General features: G+C 37.1%; 1 protein-coding gene across 5 annotated transcripts in view; it reads right to left on the minus strand.

The window, feature by feature from the left end:
• Positions 1–1,868: 1,868 nt before the first annotated feature.
• The window catches only part of TMEM181 (transmembrane protein 181), a 35,696-nt gene continuing 17,345 nt past the window's right edge, over positions 1,869–20,219 (minus strand). For all 5 annotated transcript variants that reach the window (XM_075087834.1, XM_075087839.1, XM_075087836.1 and 2 more), the window contains exons 4-17: positions 19,127–19,217; positions 18,405–18,523; positions 17,216–17,335; positions 15,168–15,248; positions 14,059–14,158; positions 13,179–13,309; positions 12,454–12,545; positions 11,318–11,375; positions 10,560–10,662; positions 10,411–10,462; positions 9,630–9,712; positions 8,418–8,507; positions 6,716–6,782; positions 1,869–5,763 (exon numbers count right to left, since the gene is read on the minus strand). In XM_075087834.1, coding sequence (XP_074943935.1) covers positions 5,685–5,763; positions 6,716–6,782; positions 8,418–8,507; positions 9,630–9,712; positions 10,411–10,462; positions 10,560–10,662; positions 11,318–11,375; positions 12,454–12,545; positions 13,179–13,309; positions 14,059–14,158; positions 15,168–15,248; positions 17,216–17,335; positions 18,405–18,523; positions 19,127–19,217 — 1,266 coding nt within the window. In that variant the 3' untranslated portion in view covers positions 1,869–5,684. The remainder of the gene's footprint in view (positions 5,764–6,715; positions 6,783–8,417; positions 8,508–9,629; positions 9,713–10,410; positions 10,463–10,559; positions 10,663–11,317; positions 11,376–12,453; positions 12,546–13,178; positions 13,310–14,058; positions 14,159–15,167; positions 15,249–17,215; positions 17,336–18,404; positions 18,524–19,126; positions 19,218–20,219) is intronic.

Here is a 20,219-nt window from a genome sequence, read left to right on the forward strand (position 1 = left end):
TCAGTATCAGAAAGGATACACCACCTGTAAAAAGAAAATACTAAAACGAGAGCTTGAATAAAGTGCCTGAAATAGTCACCAGGGTGAGAGAAACTTCTTGTAAAGAGAAGTAGTCTTTGATCGCTGAATTGCTAAGGAAATCTTTAATCTGGATGGTTGGATACTTTATCCCGGGTCCATCAGCATGCCAGAATAATGCGGTAGTGTAATGCCTACTCAGCTAGCTGTTTACAGTTAAAGTTTTGTGTGCTTCGAGTCAGTATTTACTTCTAGAAACACTTGGCTTCATGATGAAGCCAGTCAAACATTCCTTGTCCTTTGTTGATGTTAATAATGGCAGATTCCTTGGGGTTTTTTTGCTGTTTGTTCATGCATGTGCTGCTGAACGGCAGGAAAAAAAAATGCGTGAGATACTTCTCAGTGTAAAAGCTGTACGGGGCAGGGGAAACCCCTGTTGCATTTAAACAGATGTTGCACTACAGAAAGATAGTTAACGTTTTAGAGACAATTTGACATATGAGCAATAACCAGTGTGTCCAATGTAACGGTATTAGGCCTACAGAAAGGAGTTTGGGGTTAGGGTCTTTTTTTTGGGGGTGGGGGTTGGTTCCCCCCTCGAGTTAAGATAGGGCTTTTCTGTAAAATATTGTAGGCATTACATATTACAGCCTTGCTGTTTTATAGTTACTGATTTTTAAATTTGATTTAGTTTCAAACACCTTAATTTTAATCAGCTTTTTTCAAAGACCACTGGCTAGCTCATCTCGGGCCCAAAGTAAAGCATTAGGCTGATGAGCTTGTGGCCCCCTTGCTCTAGGTAATTAATTGGCTGTTAAAAAAAATATTAGCACAACTGGTGGGCTGGAGTAGTCAGGAAGGTAATTATGAATGAAGTCCCTGTCTCCAGCTCACTGCCATGGCTCTTCATAAGATCATAGCTGCAGAAGTCATCAGCATGTCAGCCCGGGGCAGGGGCGGGGAGCAGGTGTCATTGTTTATTGTAAATGCCACAGGTGAGTGTGACCGCTCTTCCACCATTAACTATTTTAACTGAAACCTGAAGGAAATGGCTTCAGAACTAACTGCTGGTGACTGAGCACTGCCATCACTGACACAAAAGCAGGAGTCAGCTGAGTATCCATTTGTGCAGAGCTGGCTACAGCCATTTTATTCAGCACGCAATAAGGGTTCAGGCTCTCCTCGAGTATGTACATTTATGCAAGGCATTGCATCACCCCAAAGGGAGGGTGATGTGCTGATCACTTTTGCTGTCTACCAGCTATGAGCAGACTCTTGGAAGATGCGGAGCTATAAGAAGAAGATAAATGACATCAGCAGCTTCATCTCTAAACCTGTCTTTATGACTAGCCAGCAGGTTGTAGGTGGGGCAGCCCTTGCTGGGCACCTGCTGAGAGGATGCATGTAATAGGTAACAGGAGAGCTTGCAGCCCTGCTGGCAGAGGCACCTGACAGCAGCTAACGTGAAGCACATGTGTTTGTCAGAGAGGTAGCTGGCACAGACATTCACCAAGGGAAATTTTACTGCCAGTGCACCACAGCAGGCTTTGCCAGGCTGCTGTCAAGCCATCTGAGAAGGCCAGTCCCCTTCAGAAACAGGCTAATGTATGTATTTGGAAAAATAGCAACCGGCCTTCCACCTTCAAGCCCAGGCAGGGTAAGCAAAAAAAAAACCCCACCCAATTCAAACCTGTTTGAATTCCCTGGTTAACCTGTGCTGACAGACCCTCTGGATCCCATCCTTATGCAATTAACCAAGTTTAAATATACATAAGAAAATACATTTGTAAGTTATGAAAACAGTACACTTAGCCATTCACTAGAAGGAAAATAAAACCAAGATAACAATATAAAGATACAAAACTTTATTATGAACATATTTAACAATGATTATGCACATGAAGTCTTCCAAGACACTCAAAACCCAACTTATACTTGAAGTAAAATACTAGTTTTCCTTCATATTCTATATTAGCGTAAAGTTTTCTGATGTAATAAATGGATAATTTGCTGTCATTAACACAATTTTTAGACACATAGGCTATTTCACACATGGCCTCATGCACACTTTTTCAAAGCAGCATTTAATTACAGCTTCTCATTAAACAGAGCATTTATCTTACACATTTTTATACCATTTTGGTACACAGTTTTCCCATATTTTCATTTTACATATTTACAAACTTCTAAAAAAAAGTTTTACAGTAATGCAAAGGTTATTACTGGCATAAGCAAAAGGAAATGGGGGAAAAATAAGGTGACTGGATACCAAGTCATCTTTTGGCTCAGAGAAAGACAATGGATCGAAGCCTTTCCTGGCTGGAATACTCCTCCCATTTTCCCCAGCGTTAGTGCCATGAGTCTGTTGCACACGCTGCTCCTTCCTGGTCTTAAGCCTTATGCTCCTTATTCTTTGCCAGTCCTAGGAATGTTTCCAACCAACTGTATTTTTAAAGCAAATACTACAGAAACCGTTTGCCATGAATGGCTCACACTTGGTGATTCCTGATTTCTTAAAAGGCCTTCTCGATCACAGTGTACATGGAAGTTGTGCACAGACGGCATCTCCTTTAGAGCAGGAACACTGTATGCTGTGGGCCTTTTTGCATACTTTTCTCATTTTACACAGTTCCACTAGTGATGGAAATATCGAATTGCTTTAGCAGCAATGAAAGTAAAGCCAGGCTAGTTTCTTACCCAGATCTCATTTGTTTCACCCTTAGGTTACAACACTTTACTCAAGGTGTATTGATGCCACCTACGGCCAAGCTGTTTACAGTCTGTTATAATATTCCTCAAGTACTGTCTCTGCTTTTCAATTATGCAAATAAGAGTAAAATTGAGATTTCTTGCTAGCAAAACTGTTTCCTCATCTGCCTCACTGCTTTTCCCTTTTCATTGTATGTTGAATTTGATGCGACGGTGCTTCATCCAAGCTTATCATTACACTATAGCAATGAGGAAATACAAAACTCTCTTGCATGGCAAACAAACATTGCTCAAATATAATCTGTAAAAATTAACAAGGAAACTATTTTTTCACTATTTTCATAGTGAGATACTTATTTTAAGTACACATTTCCCACTCTCAGCTTTCCTATTTCCACTTTGAATGTAGTGATGTAGAAAAGTTAATGCAAACAAAATGGCAAGTGAAATGGGCCAAGAACAGCTTAGGAAAAAAAATTATCTCAAAGTTAGATTAAAAATATTTTCTTTAGTTAACAGAATCCCAAAGTGTGACACTATTTCAGGATTAACTGTAACATCCAGTTTGGACTGGGATAAGAACCATCAGTACACTTTGCACATTGGCCAAATCAAACATTTCATCTCTTGAAAACAATTTAGAACAGAATTAAACAATATCAGAGCCAAAAAGATCTGAATCTGTAGAGATCATGTAAATACTGATTTTTTAATCCCTAATTCCTGTACCCACTGATCCTCCAATAGAAGTCGAAAGGATGTGAGGTATGCGAAGGATGCCGTGTTGGCTCCCAAGTCTGACTCTGCAAATTCAAACAGCTCAAGAGAGTCATCTGGGGAACAGTAAAAACTGGGATGGGCTCTCCCCTTTTAGGATACAAAGATCATCTCCCTTATTTGATTAAAAAAAAGTCTAAAAGGAAGTGCTGAAGGTACAGCCTACTGCAGTTCACTTAAAAAAAACAACCCACCACTAACTTGAAATACCTCTTCAATTTTTTTTTAATATGTTCTTCTAAACTGACACCAATTAATTAAGAAATTAAAGGAAAAAAAAACCTCCCCTTCCCCTTCGCGCCAGCAGTTTCCTTGCTTTAGCCATACAACAGTGCTTTGGCTTCTAACAAATAAATGCTCCCTGGTACAGAAAGTTCTAAATTTCAATACCCTCCAAAATTTCACAGGTCTACATAATTTTAGAAAGTTTTCTCTCTCACACATGCAGAGTATCTTACCACGCTTGTCTGTCTTTAGCAGAGCACTGATTCAATCTGAACTATTCTATGACAGTAAGGATGCAGCCACACGAAGCAGTTCCTTTGGTCCTCTCTAAGCAAATTGCTATCCTGTGAAGTCTCCCCTTCGTCATCTTGAACAGCTACCGGGAGGTTAGTGCCACGGGAACGGTCTAGGACCCGCGTTACATGAAAGCAGAACAAACCTACTTTTTCCCCAGTAGGATTCAGCCAGTCTGGTGGGACTTCATCGCACTCTTCTGCTTAAACTGGTTCAACGATGAGCACAATTGCCTTGTGTCGGCCAGCACCATTTTCTGGCTAATACATTAACAGTGCTTTTGAGAGTCCTTGCTACAGCAGCAGGGCAGAGAAATTTTACAAGAGTAAATCACAGTTATGAATCCATGTGAAAAAAAAATTATACTTTCAGACAGGTCAAGTACATGGAAACAAAAGTAGTTACAAACAAACAGCATCCACTTAAATAAAGAACTGAACAATGGTGTAGGAGAAAACCAACTTTTAAGCAGCGAAGCAGCAGCATTGTACTAGGAATACTTAATTCCCCTGTAACTCTGTTCCAGCACACACTGGAACAGAGATAATCACAAATGTGCTAGTAAAAGTTTCGATCAGTACAGGTGGCAACTCTGGTACGACAAAGAAGTTGGAACTGTGCACAGAACATGCTCAAAAGCTAACTCCCATGCGCGTTCAATAATGAGCAACCACGACTGTTCCCAGGATCTATTAATACAACTAAGGAAAAATTCTGGCGTAGAAAAAGCTTCTAAAAATGAAATGGTTGGAAATTTTAAATTGTAATTCTCTGTGAAACTTTCATACTTTATTCTCTGTAAGTGTAACAATCTCCTCCAGCACACAAAACACCTAGAAAGAAGAGTACTGGCTTCCTTCTGAGATTTGTTGCTGCCTAAATATTTCCATTTGAAAGGGCTGTTTAAACAAAACAAGGCAAAACCCAAAACAAATACTTCTGTTGCCACGATAAAGCATGTTATGAAACATATATTGTACAAATAATTTTGCACCACTGAGGCTATTTTGGCTCACTAGAACTTGACTAGTTGCACATATCTCACACTTACAAACCTGGTAAATTCATTTAACCAAGTTTAAAAAACAATCAAACCTATATCGCTTCTTTAAAGGAAGAATGGAAAGCTTGTGTTTTCTTGCATTAAAAAAAAATAATAGAGAGAAACCCCTAAAACACTTCATTCCCTGCCTCCAGCTCAAAAGACTAAGGTAGAAAATTGAAAAGGAAATGAGGCACTTCACACAGCAGTGGACAAGATACAAAGGAGCTAACACAAACACAACAGATGAATGTACGCTGTACATAAGCCTCAAAAAAAAAAAAGGAAACAAAGCAGCAAGCAAGCAATTTTAAAACGAGCATATAATCAGTGATGCTTCTGAATGGAAACAGAGTTAAAGATTTTAGTCCACAGACATCCTGCTACCAGGCATTTTATAACACATGTAAAAATTTTGGTTTCTTAAGTTTTCTCCACAATATTTTCAAGGATTCTTTTTTTCAGTTTTAACTTTGTAAACAGAAAGAGAAGCAGGATATTCTTCCTGGGCGTCGGTGTTCAGATGACAGCAGACTGTAAGGAAGCCAAGGAAGTTGTCCATCTAGGAAAACTTCAAAATTGGTTTAATTCCAGCTGGACAAGTCTGTCTACATCAAAATCAATCACTGTCCGATTCCTCTTTATACTTGGCTCTAATAGCTTGGCCATTCTGAAGTGGCATTTCTTCATAATCACTCCTGTGAAACAGGTACTTGTTAAAAATTCTGAACATGGTGTTCAGATAAGAAGTCCAAAATAAACAGGAAAGTTCTAAACTACACTGAGGCATCAAACTGTTATTTGGGTAAGAAGCTGGTATCCATTTTCCTTCCTTGTTGGGAATATGAACAATATATATGACTTCTCTCCATAGGACGATGCATAGTGTTATTCCAGTAATTAGAAGCCACTCTTCACAAGGGTTAGTACAGAAGCAAGCTGGTACTGCCACTACTTACCTAACTAAACAAAGGCAAGCTATCTCAGACAATGCTTATAGCTAGACAGGCGCAAACTTGTTCAGCTTACTGCAGCATTAACCCCATCCTCACTGTTCCAACCACTTCAGTGTCGTCGGTAAGAGGTGAAGACCTCAAGGGCAGATAATGAGTTTGTTCAGTGTCTGGCACAGAGACACCTGGTTGGGATAGGGTTTAAGTGCTACCAGAATTCTCATATTACATAAATACGCAAGTCCAGGAAGTTTTGCTAGATTTGATTGTTATTATTTCAGTAAGCGATGGACACTTAAGAAGAGCCATTCTCCTTCCCTGAAGCATTTACATATGAGCTGCCTCATTGCTAACTCCAATTGACTCCTGCACAATCCTTCCCAGTTTAAAAGGAAGTGCATTCCTTTCACATCTCTTGCTGCCTTATCTCCATGGCCTGCCAGTGTCCTAGTACTTACTTACCTGTTTGTATCAGTGCCGTGGCAATCCCTTTTAGAAACCAAAAAGAAAAGAAAAAACCAAACTAACATGCATTCTTATTGCATTTCTGTTTCAGAATAAGGTTATGTTTCTGTTCTTTAGGCAGAATACTTTCACTACAACCTACAAAGCCTGCACTTATTTAATGAATACAGAAAAGAACATTACAAAAAAACCACATTAAAAGTAACTCTCCATAGGTATTTTATAATCTTACCCATAAATCACATCATCATCTGAATCATTCAGCATAGAAAAAGCGGGATTATCTTTCAACTGTGATTCTGGAAAATACATATAAGAGTTAATTTAGCTCATTACATATAGAAATGTGGCTGCACTTCTAATCCAACACTGGAGCAAGAGACTTGACAACTTCCAAGACAGTTACGACTACAACTCAACAAAACTAGACCAAAGAGGAATTCTCCCCTTTAAATTCTTCACCCTTCAGCCACAACATCACGGTATTCTTAAGAGTTAAGGAGATGACGTAACTATCTCATCATATTTTCAGATAGATATTCTCCATGTTGTATAAGTAGATTTCCTCCCTTGTGCAGTTTCCTATGTCATGTTATTTCAACCTGCACATTACAGTAATTAAGTCAGACTTCGTTATTCTTAATCATTATTCAAAAGTTCACATGTATTTAAAAAGCAGACTTCTTCAACTTCTTGGTCATTTCTAAGCTACAAATATTAAGTAGACCAAAGTTGTAAACCCTTGCACACACGTCAATGATTAGCCAGTTATTTTTCATCCTTGTAATAGATGAAGGAAGGAGTTGTTGTACCTTTATGGTGAGATGAAAGGAAGCACATACTTTCCATTGGCTATTTATGACAACTCCCTCTACCCTGTTTTAAGGCCTTCATTTCTTGCATAATCTGTACTGCTGAGCTACAGTTCATAATTATATGCAAGTCAAATTCAATCCAGCAATTTGCTATAAACAATCTTTTTCCCAGCAGGCTTTTACTTTCTGCCTTCTGTAAACTAATACTTCTTCCAACCTAAGAGCAAGTTTTCAACGTTATCCTCACCCGGCCATTTCTCTTGCCTTTCTTAATGGAATAGCAGCATTTTTCTGTAACAGTTCCATCCACACCTACTCTAAAAAGTTTAGAGAAAGGATGAGCCCCACTATTTAGTGCTTTCCCCCTGCATACATCTCAGCATGCAAGATGCGATTGGAGAGGGTGCTAGCTAATGTCATCTAGGCTCCCTTTCCCATGAAAGGAAAAGCACCAGATGATCTTTCCCGCTCCCTTCCAACCCAGGCTGTTCTATTGTTCTACATTTTAAACTCAATGCTTAAAGCAGAGAATGCACTCAGTATAAATACTTATTTTATAGAATCTTTATCTGTTAGAGAGGGATAGTGCTTTCTAATTATCATGTGAGTCAGATACACCCTCTACATAGGGATGCAAAGCCAGAAGTTCCACCAATTCCATCCTTTATCTCCCTTTACATGGGCTCTCCCCAAAGCAGGTTCCCCAAAATTCCTCCCATGTTACTCTAACTCAGCTTCACTCCTACTTTTCCAATAGTGTGTTACCTCTTTCAGAGTCCAGTTTGCCAGCACGCCACTATATTAACCTTATTGTTAATACAAAGTACAAATGAAGTACTGTTGCTCCTTAAGTATTGCCTGTAGTTTGAGTCAGTGCAAAAGTTAGTGCATTATACACAAACAGCATATTGACTATAAGCTTGCTCTAAGTGCATAAGAATTTAAGTCTAGCTAATCAGTTGTGTACATTTTATGGGTTTCTTCATATCTCCAATACTAATTTGTTCAGGAGCAGTGCAGTTTCTGCTTATGTTAACTCAAAACAAATTGAAAAGGTAATGCGACAACCAAAATATGAAGATGTTACGACAAGTTTACCAGACAATTGCTTACACTTACCATATAGCGCATTCTTTGAGGGGGAATACACGAAGGCTAATGTGTAGAGATAAAAGTTCAGTAAACCATAAAATGATAAGAATTCTGCTGGTAGTAAGAGTCAAGGATATTGCTCAATATAGCTCCATACATATTAACTTTGGAAACAAGATCCAAACTGTACATCAGCTGTTTCAACGGAAAGCATTATTTCCCATGCCTCATTAAAGTTTGAGAGCACGAATGGCTGAACAAAACTGCATGTTTTAAATTCAATGACAACTAATGTACTCCAGCTATTTCGGGGTACAGCTCCCACCAAAGACAAAGCTTTAACACAAGTAACATTTGCTGAGATAAGATCTACTCCTGAGTGGTGGAGTGCATGGTGAATTGAATAGTTCTGCCTTCAATACTAAAAGAAAGCTGACTAAGGGGGTGTTCAGGTAAGGTGTTTTGTTTTGTTTTGCTTATTTTTCAAAAAGTTCTTCCTTGGCACAGTGATTGAGAAAGGAGGAGAAAGAAGGAGAAAGGACTATCTGTAGATTGAACTCGGAGATGGCTTCTTGCCATCATTTTGGGAAAATACTAAAGGCTTTAAATTTTGTTTTCTACTAGCTCCCAACACATATCTAAGCTCATCAGTAACCGGAGCAGTTGCAATCACACAGGCACTTTCAGAAAGTAGAATGAACTAGGATCTCATGGTTCTGGTCCAGAAACAGAGTCTGTAATGCTGTTGCCAACAGACATCAGAAATAGTCTCTCTCAAGTCACTTAAATTCTCTGCTATGACCTCTTCCACATGTAGACTTGGACCAATACACAAATGCATTTTCAGTGACTTCTAAACTAATAATTTCTCAAATATTTTGGTATGCCCCATGCCAACTGATAGGTATACAGCAAACTGAATTATTGCAGCAAATATAGCCAGATTTGTCACAATAACATGTTAAAGTTACTTGAATGCATATCTAGGCCTTCATTCCTTTCAAAGAGTATCAAATGCAGCTGTGATGTAAACAAATTACACTGAAACTGTCTCAGCTCATAATCTTTACAAAGAGCCATTACAAAATGCTGACATGAAACCTTGATCAAAATGGACTGAACTTCTAAAGCCTACCTAGAAGTCAAAGGTGTCAGACCTCAGATACATCATTTTTAAGTAGCTTCTACATGAAAACAGATTAATGGTCCTAGTTGGACAGTATGAAAACACAAGGATATAATTCTGATAATGAGTCGACAGCTCAGCAACGAAGTTGTTCTGTAGAACTTGTGCTCCAAAGCGTAGGTAGAGTATTACAATGCTGTGGGAAAAAGTTAAAGCATATAGGTGTACTGTGTCTTTAAACCACAAAATTTAAATGGTAGATTGATAGAGGAGTATATGAGAAAATAATCATGTTAACAAGCAGACCATTTATTTTAAGACACATTTTCTTTCATAGTTCTAAATTAAGAATGATTCTTTTGTGATTAAAAGTCATCAGTCAATTGAGAAAGCAGAAACACCCCCCCCACCCTGTCTGTTTCCCTCAGATTTCATCCACTACAGGCAATACAAATGTCAAGAGTAATTTTAATGCTTGGAGTGGGGGAGACAGATATTAGCAATATCTGGGTTTAGATATTAAATATCTAAATAGAATATTAACAATACTCTAAGAAACTAATTCTAGACTGTTGTTTTGACTAAGTGAAGCTTACAAAGCTCCAAAAGAGGTGAATGGTGCACCGCAGACCACTCAGCATAGATGTTTTCAATATTGCTAAGTGAACCTCTAAAGCTTGCAGTGTATTGCTGTGGTAACAGAAATAATACAAAGCTGGCTCCAAAAGCCTTCAAGAAGGATTAAAAAATTAAGAAATGCGTGCCATAACAATCATATAAAAAGACATTCCTCAGTTTCATTGACAATTTTATTATCAACAAAATGTATTCAAAGCCCTGGAAAAAAGGTTGTAAAAGTTACAGTACTGAGAAAGCTACTTTGAAACCCCTTACCTAATGACAAGCACTACAAAGGTTAACGCAGTCAAGAATTTTAACCTGAGATCTGAAAAAGATTGGAAAAAGTTGTTATTAGTGAATCTAAACCTACATCTAGGAGAAGCAAGTTTGTTTGGGGAAGAATCCAAAGAAATATTCCTTACCAACATAAGGCATGTTATGAAGTTCTGAGCATGCCCTCACTATCAGGAACAAAAGGTAGAGAACGTATGCGGTTGCCACCACAAGGAAGAAGATTTTCATTCCCTATAAGAGTGTTACATTTTATTATTAAACAAGATTTGGCCTATTCCTTCTTCCCTCAACAGAAATCGTTATTTCCCAAAGCACAACACAGAACGGTCCATTTATTTAGGGAAAGTAGGCTTATGAAAGGAAGTACAAAACGAGGATGGCTAATCATCAGGGTAGGTTTGGGGGGAATGTGAAGAAATTAAGAGAAGTCATCATTTTGTTCACTGAATTCACAGTGAGCTGAATCTCAATGATTTTCTAAAAACACAGCTCATGAGAACAATACAAGGACCTGTATACATCAGATCGTCCTTTAAACAAGGAAGTCTGAAATTTACTAGGGCAGAGGATCTTGGCAGGAGTAAAGATATACAAAACTGACTTAATAAGAGAGTTAAAAATATTTCTGTGGGCCTGCAACTAAACTTGTGGTGTAGAGTCTCCAGATTTGCAAGGCAGTTTACTCTTCTCATTGGGTGGAGCTCAATATGGCCTATGCATGAGCTAAAGCAAATTTAAAAGTACCCTAGTCAGAATAAGATCATCTGACCAGCATTTGCTATTTTCTAAATTGCATTCTAGATTTTAATAGGAGAACAAACCCGACCTCCTTGTATTGCCTAACTCCACCTGACAATTTAATAGCAAGAAAACATTTCTGACTTACCTGGAAATTACCTGTGTCAACCCTGTATTGATATGTAGGATCACGTACTTCATTAACCCTAGAAAAGTTTCAAAAGGAGAAAGTGGTACTTACACCATTACAAAAGACAAGGTCAAAAAGCCATACTGACCAAGAAACCCACTAGCAAAGAAAGGGTTTAAAGTTACTATACAGAGCTTACAACTGAAGGTTTTAGCTGTATAAATTGGTGCAATGCCATTGATTCCAATAGAGTCATGACAATTTGCATTGCATGACATCCTCCATCTTCCCAAACCAAGTTTTCAAGGAATACGAAGGATTTCAGTTGTGAGGATGTCTAATCTCCCCACTTATTTTTTAGAAAATGCATAATCCTGTAAATTCCTACAAGCTTTCAGGATTTAGTGTTTAAATTTTATCCCTGTTGATAAGAATTACACTTAAGAAATAACTGTGGTATAAGCCCTCATAGCAATTCTGCTGATAGGGCATTAGCACGAGCATTTCCTGGAACTGCACTGCTTTCAACAGTGTACAAAGGCCCAGAGAAGGTTAGAAGGTATCTTCCTTCTGAGAAATAAAATAAGAGGCAAACATTTGAGATTAAACAGTTTAGAAACTACAAACATACCAAAACTGAGAGAGTTTTCTGGGTGGGGAATAGTGACACCTTTATGTTAACACAACAAATTGGAACAAAAGAGAGAAACACTAAACTAAGCAAAAGAACTGATTTTTGAGGAGAGATAGCAGAGCTTGACTAAGAGGTGTCAAGACCAATTGTGCAGGTTTAATAGTTGAGAAAGTTTGGTCAAACTGTGTAATAGTTAACTACAGAGAAACTGTTGCTTCAAATACTAAAAGCTAATCAGGACATAGTGCTAGAAGTATTGTAGGGAGCCATAACATATTGACAAAGTAGTGATTTCTAGATCTCACTGGGATTTATAAAATTATGTACTACTAGATCGTCCATGGGGAATTCTGTTTTCTAACTGGTCACAATTTGCAAAACAGAAAGATATAAGAATTTGAACTCCATTCCTATAGCACAACCAGAGCATTAAAAAACAGATAGAACTAATTATAAACAATCTTCTCATTCTTGAACACTCTCAGCTTGTTACTTTTTCACTAAGTTTTAAATTACTTACGTTTGCCATATTCCCAACGTAACAGAGGCCAGCCACAATAGTCCAACAATAAAGAATTTGGGCAGATAGAAAGTTAAGCACTTCCTTTCCCCCTGTTGAGAAAACAATACTGTGGTGAAGGAATGAACCCACATTTGAGATTTCAGTCATTCTTGACAGAAATAACTACCATCTTAGTTTCATTCAGTACAAACTAGATTGAGAGACTCATCTTTTGTATTTTTAACCTGCACAGGTGATTACAGAAGACATAAAATTGTATGATTATTACTGTTATAAGATGCAGTAGATTTGGAGCATCCTACTTATAAGGTCCCACATATTTCACTGATACTGCAACTATAGGAGTATGCTCCAGAATTCATATTTATCTTACAGAGTATTTTAAAGTGGTTTAAAAACCAATCAACCACCTTATACAAAACAAAACCCTTCAAGGAAGAACAAAGTTTAATGGAATCATAATTCTGAAGACTGTCTTGCAATAGTTCAGAGTGGACTATCCTATCTGTCTCATTTAGCCATAGTAACCTCAAGACAATCTACTTTACTACAAATCATTTTCATTCCAAAGCTTTATGTATCACATTGTACTTTAAGAATATAAATTCTCTTTTTTTTTTTTTTTTTTAAAAAAAAAAGGTTTCATTTTTGTCATCTTTTGAGAGGACTGAAAAAACAAGTACTGTCTTCTCAATAAGTAGTAGATAATGTTGCACCCTTACCTGTACTCTTATACCATGGTAGACACAAAGCCAGAACAACAACAATGCACACAGAAACAATGACTGGAATAGATCATCCAGCATTCCAGGAAACCAGCTGTTCACCAGAAAAGAAAGGGGAAAAAATGGATCTGTAACAAAATAAGGAAAAAAAGTTAAACAGAGGGGAAAAAGCAGAGTCTTTTCCATTATGAAAAGTAAAGCAGAATATATCTTCAGAGGAACGAAAAACCCTAGATTTTTCAAATTACACCAGTAAATGAAATTAAAGTTTGCTGTATCTTAAAGTCATTTACAAAGAAACTGGTGCCTCCAGCAGCAATCCTCTGTGCTGTAGAAATAATCTGAAATGGTTGCCAACATTTCTAGAAGATTTCAGGTTTTATTAGACTTTATACTAAACCACTGTTCTTTGTGATGACCTAAAAAAATAATCATAGAATGACTGAAAGGCAAATGTTCTTCTGGTACTGCTAAAGAGTGCTAGAATTTAATGCTGATTGCTGGACTAAAAGTAGCCTCCTTTTTTAACTGAAGTGTAAGTATCTAAAAAATGAAGTAAGACTTAGCAAACAAACATAGAAATTGCATTTACATGAAAGGTTCAGTATGGTTGCAGCCACCTGTTCTAATCAGAGCCTTAAACAAATAGAGTTGATGTTCACATGACTGAAAGAATTCAATCTATTCAATCTACCGACTCATTATGCCCTTGGATTTGATAGACCTAAAAAGGGTTGGTTTGGGGTTTTTTTTAATTAGTTTTCTAAAGCCTTATAAACTGCTGCTTGTAAGTTCAAGGCCAAATTCCATTTTGCCTTCTGTCTCTCTTTTTTTTTTTTTTTTTAAAAAAAAGGGCTTTTCTAAAAATTCCAGATACCATTGTAAAGTAGCAGGAGGGGAAGGAGGATGGACATCCATTTCTGTTCAATACCCCAGTCTCTCATGGAGAATTTCCGCAGAGAATGTGCAAACAGACACTATAAAACATCAACAACAAACATTTGTGAGGAAGAAATACAGCCTTAATGGTTTTATTGGAGTAAACAGATTACGCAGCATGTTGCATAGGCTACTTCACGAGGTCTTTGCCACCGAGAACGTTGTAAAACAGGAGCCATATCTCCTAGCTTCTACTTCTGCTTCAAGTTTGCTGGCTTACCCCAATGCAAATTACTTAATTTCTCAAGCCAACTGAGAAGGAAACCAGCTAGTACTGCCCAAATCAACAGCGTATGAAAAAATGTTGCCTGATTACTGGTCACACACTACCAACAACTTCCACTCAAACTCACTTTTTAAAACAACAGTTTCCATATCACATTCTCAGTTACCTGCTGAGTGACATCAGCTACCTGAGAAAAATGCTATGCAAGTGTTCAGTGCTTTAGTGTCTTTACTCTGAAAATTCTGCATTTTAGATTTTATGTTGGTTTTTTTCCCCCAAACACTTCTTTTTCAGAGGTCAAACCAGGTTGGAGGGGAGACATAATCTAAATTGTAGCATAATTTAGGTTGTAAGGGACCTCTGGAGGTCAACCTGGCCCACCCTCACACTCAAGGCAACAATAACTTTAAAGTTTGATCAAGGTCATATTTAACTGAGTTTTGCTCGTTTTCAGAGATGGAGATCCCACACTCTGGGCATCCTATTCCAATGTCTGAGCCTACCTGCACTGCAAAAATTTTTTTTTTCTAGCATTTAATTTCAAATTCGTTTGTTTAAGTAAAAATCTTTCTGTTCAATTAAAAATCAGAGTTTAGAAAAACAAGTTTTCCCATTTAACCTATTTTCTTAATGTCCCTTCAATGTCACTTGTAAATCATAAAGGCAGCAACTACATACGTAGTTTCAAAACATTTTTTTACACCCTTTCAGTGATATCCCTACTCTGCTGCCTAGGGTTAAGTGGCTAAACAAAGCACTACAGAGCAGTGTTACCAGCTGCCTACGTAATATACTCTAGAAAAACTGAAACAAAATCTTACCGTGACCATAAAAGTAAGAACTACAAAGACAAATCGGAACCATATTTCCACTTGTGAAAAAGTTGGATTGTAGGTCTTCCACTACAAGAAAGCAGAAGAAAACCAGCCCAATGAACAGTATTTTGACAGCGTACATACCACATCAATAATTAGCACTTTCTGCAGATACTGAAAATTCTCTGGCTTTTCAAAATGTGAAGGTATAACCGAATTCCACCATGTCACCATGGAAAGACAAAGAAAAATTCATACCCACAAACCATCTGATGAAAAGATAACCAAAGCAGCCAATATCCTTGCTTATCTTTTACCCTGCCACTTTTAACATACTCAGTGTGCTGTCATATGTTAAAGCACTTCTCAGGACAAAAAGGATGTTCTTCATTGATTTCAGTTGCACTTTCATTCAAAGTTTGAATGCTAACAATTGAGTAAACCCAGTAAGTTCTTCTTTATTACCAGGGTCAGATGCATAAATTGATTATGAAGAGGTTGGCAAGGTTCAGGCATGCTTCCTGTAATGGGTTTGTTTTCTTAAAGCTTATTCTCTTGTTTCAGAAGTGCAAAAAAGAAAATCAAGTAAGGGATTTTTTTTCATAGGTTAAGGAGGAAAAGCTCCTTCTTCTCCTCCTCTAATTATTAGAAGGGCACAAGTATTAATTATAACACATCAGTTTGCATAAACTCTGCTCTACTGACAATTTATCTCCTACCTGGCATGCTTCTCTTTTGAAACGTAAACTGTCTGGTACAACATATGCTCTGCCCTCCTGAACAAGAAGCTTTACCTTTCAATGTTGGACTAGATGATCCCTGATGTCCCTTCCAACCTGTGATTCTGTGAAATCTATCAACCTCTGTCACGTCTTTTTAAACCGTAAATGTAGAATGAAAATTATACATAGAGAATCCCATTATACAAAAGGTTATCTATGATTTCAACTGGCATCACTATAAACCTTTGTAATAATGAAATAAACTGACAATTTTAGTTGCTGTGAGAAAGCAGGGCTTTGGGTTTGGGTTTTTTTGGTTTTGCACACAGGTCCGCCTTAAAGGCAGCCTGCAAAGCAAGATAATAAACTGTACAACTATAAATACCCAACGCACTGTCATGTTTGAAGGCTGAAACTAAGCAAAGGGTTTGTGAAGTTGGGTGGTTTTTTCCCCTTAGAACTTATTTTTAAAGATGTGCTTTATGCACTAGAATATTACAAATACTAATATTCAGGAAGTTTGTTTATTATATAAAAACCACTTTTCCTTTACAGTTAGATTTTTGCTTGCTACCTGCTCTGACATACCGAATGTTGCATACAGGTAGAATATACCATAGTAACCTGTATTATAAATTTGGTTTAGTCCCATCTTCTCCCAGTCCAAACGTTTCTAGATTTCTTTCTGGAGCCAATCAGCATGCACTGATGATGTAACTGTTTTATAAGCAATATTCAGCACTATGAACTGAGCCAGTTATTTCACTAGAGTTTATTTTAGTGAATTACTTTATTAGCCTGCTTATTTTAGCTGAATAAACATTTTTCTCTTCCTTATAAGCCCAGGCAAAAAAAAAAATAATTCTTCATTTTTCTTTTGAGTTTGTTAAATCGTTCTAGCCCATGCTTTTGTAACGTCTGGAAAAATCTTGCTAATTCAGACACACTTACCAGAAAGGCTGAAAAAGACACCATGCTTTAGAAAGGCAACACGTTTATAAGCAAATGCAGAAAACTGGATGTTCTAGTGTAGTTCACCTACTGTTAAAAATATCTCCCAGGAATTAGACTAAATTTGTCTGTTCCAAAAAACAGCATTAGCAGTTCTGAAAGAAAAATCTTGCCTTATGGAGTTAAAAAAATTGGTCTAGACTCCTATTAACAGCAAATGCTATAATAGTTCTAACATCAGTAGTAACAGAAAAATTAATTATGACACATCTTTATGGTTATCTTCAAAAATGAGATAACTTATTATTACAGTTAAAGCGGACTTCTACAGCTTTAGTAATTAAAGATATTTCTTTTGCTAGTATAAAACTTCGTACTTACTGTGAAAGTAATATTACGGATGGCGTACGTTAATTTATTTAGATCTTCAAAGCTAACAAATATGTTGTACTGTGTGTAGTTCAGGTAGCCAAGGTGAGCAACAATTATTTCACTGCATTTCTGTGAACACATACAGTAACGAACAGTACGTAAAAGCCTTCAATTTATTCTAGAATATGCACTGTTAGTATAGGTTAAAGAATGTGTTTCTCAATGGTCAGATATAGATACATTTATCATATGCCTTACCAATCCTAGTCAGTCAGAGTAAGACTTTCTTGAAGGGTAAGAATTTCTTGAAAGATACCAGACAAAGCAGAAGAAACTTATTCAGTCAGTGGGATCAGAGGTTGAACCAATAAACAAGGCTAGCTTTTCACTTAAGCTGGTGAAAGCAACTGCTTGCAGCACCAGGAAGGATCTGAATAACTGTCAGTCATGCTCTAGGTCATTGGATTGTGAGATGGGGCTCTCTTGTACTAACTCATTTCTAAAAGTTAACAGGAAGAAAGAGAAAACCCAAGCACATTGCTGTCTTGGCTGTGTGTAATTAAATCTAATGGAACACTGTTCATTAATTTCTGCAGAATTCATATATGAAAAGGAAACATTTGATTTACTCTATATGCTTATCATAAAAAACTTCAGCTATGCCCTTCCTAAAGGGCTTATATTTGGAGAAGCTCTTCTGGTTGTCTCTAAGCTTAAAAATTTCAGTGAAAATGATACTAGAAACTCAAAACCTTAAACATTTCTTCACAGGTGGCTTTTTCAGAACACAGATGCCAGCTGATTTCAACCAGACTCTCTGTTAGGTGTTGGAGAATTTTTCTCTCCTCTGGAGCTCTATGGCCAATCTTCTGTGATATTCCTTTCTTCAGTACTGCTAAATCTGTTTAGGTGACTAAGCAGCACACACTGTTTGCTGGCAGAGAGCTACTCTAACAAGAAAGAGGGGCCTTTAAGGGATAATAGACTGAAGTCATAGCAGGAAACAGAAAAAGATGGATAGGTAGGTATCTTGCTCGGCATTACTAGCTAGGTTGCAATTACAAATAAAACCATACACCAGATTCTTTCCTGAGACGTGCTTAACAGATATATTCTTATCAATTGCAATACAAAATAACATGCACACAGATGTAAAGAAAATGTACTGCATCAGAGTTTTGTTTAAGTAGGCACATACTTGTGCACAACTGAGTAATCTCATCCGATTGTGAACTTGATTATTAACATATGGTGTGCTTCCATCCTTCACCACTCCAAGTACTTTGACAGTCATAGTAACATTCTTTTTGAGGGATACTGTAATTAAAAAGAGAAAACATTAAACTATTGCTACATGCAGAAACGAAATCTCAAATAGAGCTCCAAATATAGTTTAAAACATAAGATATCCAAAGATTACTCAAAGTTATTCAGTTATACTTTACTGGAGTAGGGGTCCAGCATAGTAATAAAAAAACCCACAAAACTTTTTATTTATGTACTTAGGCAATAAGTCACAAATGCTGTGTGCTGCATCTTGACAGCTTAACAATTAGTAATTCAGTATTTCTCACATATTTACAGGGAAGTTTTATTGAAAAAATAATATAACTACAATCTACATATCTAATTCCCCCCAAAATGAAGGAAGAAAGACACAGATTCTCTAGATACTACTGCTTTCACAGAAATAACAACCAACTCATCCCATATACCTGCTGCTTCCAGATCTCAAGATCAGTGCTGTCCATGACTTTACTGGAGGCAAGAGGTGGAGGGGGAGAAACTGTATCAGAGGAAAAACCCACCAACCATAGCAGAAGGCAACAGGATCATGTACGTGACAGATGAAATTAAAGATACAATATATAATATACAGGTTGCTATAGCAGTTTCCTGAGAATTAGGTAAGTGTCTCACCATCATGCTCCTCCAACTCAACTACGCAGGTCAGCCACAGCTGCTGATTGTAAGTAGACAGTGGTGGTGAACTTAAATTAAATGGCTTCAGCTGTAAAAAACCCCACAAGGTTAGCATCAGCCATTATTCTGTTACATGATATAGCTGTAGTTACAGTGATGAAAGGCATGTTAATTATGTTTATGACAGTATTTTTGGGAATAGATTTAATATGTGCTACTCTGCGGACAGTATGATAAGCAGTTCAAATATAAGTCTTCCAGAGAAGTAGCTTAAACAGCACATGTATGTTGCACAGCACTGAAGTAAGGAAAGATATGACTACTTAAAGCACATAGAAGCAGCAGCAATAAAACAAAAGGTTCAGATAAGAAAAACAAAGTCCTGAGACCTAGCCTAAAAATAAAAAGGCATTTCTAACACTTTATGTCAAAAGTCAGGTTTGTGATCCCCCATCTGCTACACAGTTTTAAACATGTTCAACTATAATTATGAAAACAACTGTTTTTCCACTAGGTTTTCTAAAAATCCCACACTCATTTCAAAAGCATGGAAAATATCATTAACAGATAAAACCTACATGCACGAAAGACTTCTCTTATTTGATATAAAAGTATGTTTAAAAAAAATCCACCCAAAACACAGTACCAATCCAAACAATATATAGGTCACTAATAGACCAAAAAAAATAAACATTCCAGTATATTTAAAGAAAACTTACTTTAGAAAAAAAAATCAAAAGAACAAATACTTTTTAGCACTTTCACAAAAATTACTGAATATTTTGTTGACAGCGAAGAGCTAGACAGAAATAAATATGCAAGAACTGAGAACCAAAATATGAAAGCTTTCAAGAAAATGAATGTGACAGGTCATGTTAGGAAGCCAGATCCCATGTCTTGGTCATGTGACAGTGAACAGTTAACATGAAAAAGAAATATTCCTTCCCAGCTGATAGAAAGGAAGATCACAAGAGGGATGGCATTAGTTGCTACAGAGAGCATTGTTTTTCAGTTTGTGTTCTCAACTTCTATTTCTGGACCCCCTACAGGAATCTCCAACATAAACTCACCAGGGAATCCTATCAACACT

The sequence above is a fragment of the Phalacrocorax aristotelis genome, chromosome 3 (genome assembly GCF_949628215.1).
Source record: "Phalacrocorax aristotelis chromosome 3, bGulAri2.1, whole genome shotgun sequence".
In the NCBI taxonomy this organism is placed as follows: Eukaryota; Metazoa; Chordata; class Aves; order Suliformes; family Phalacrocoracidae; genus Phalacrocorax; species Phalacrocorax aristotelis.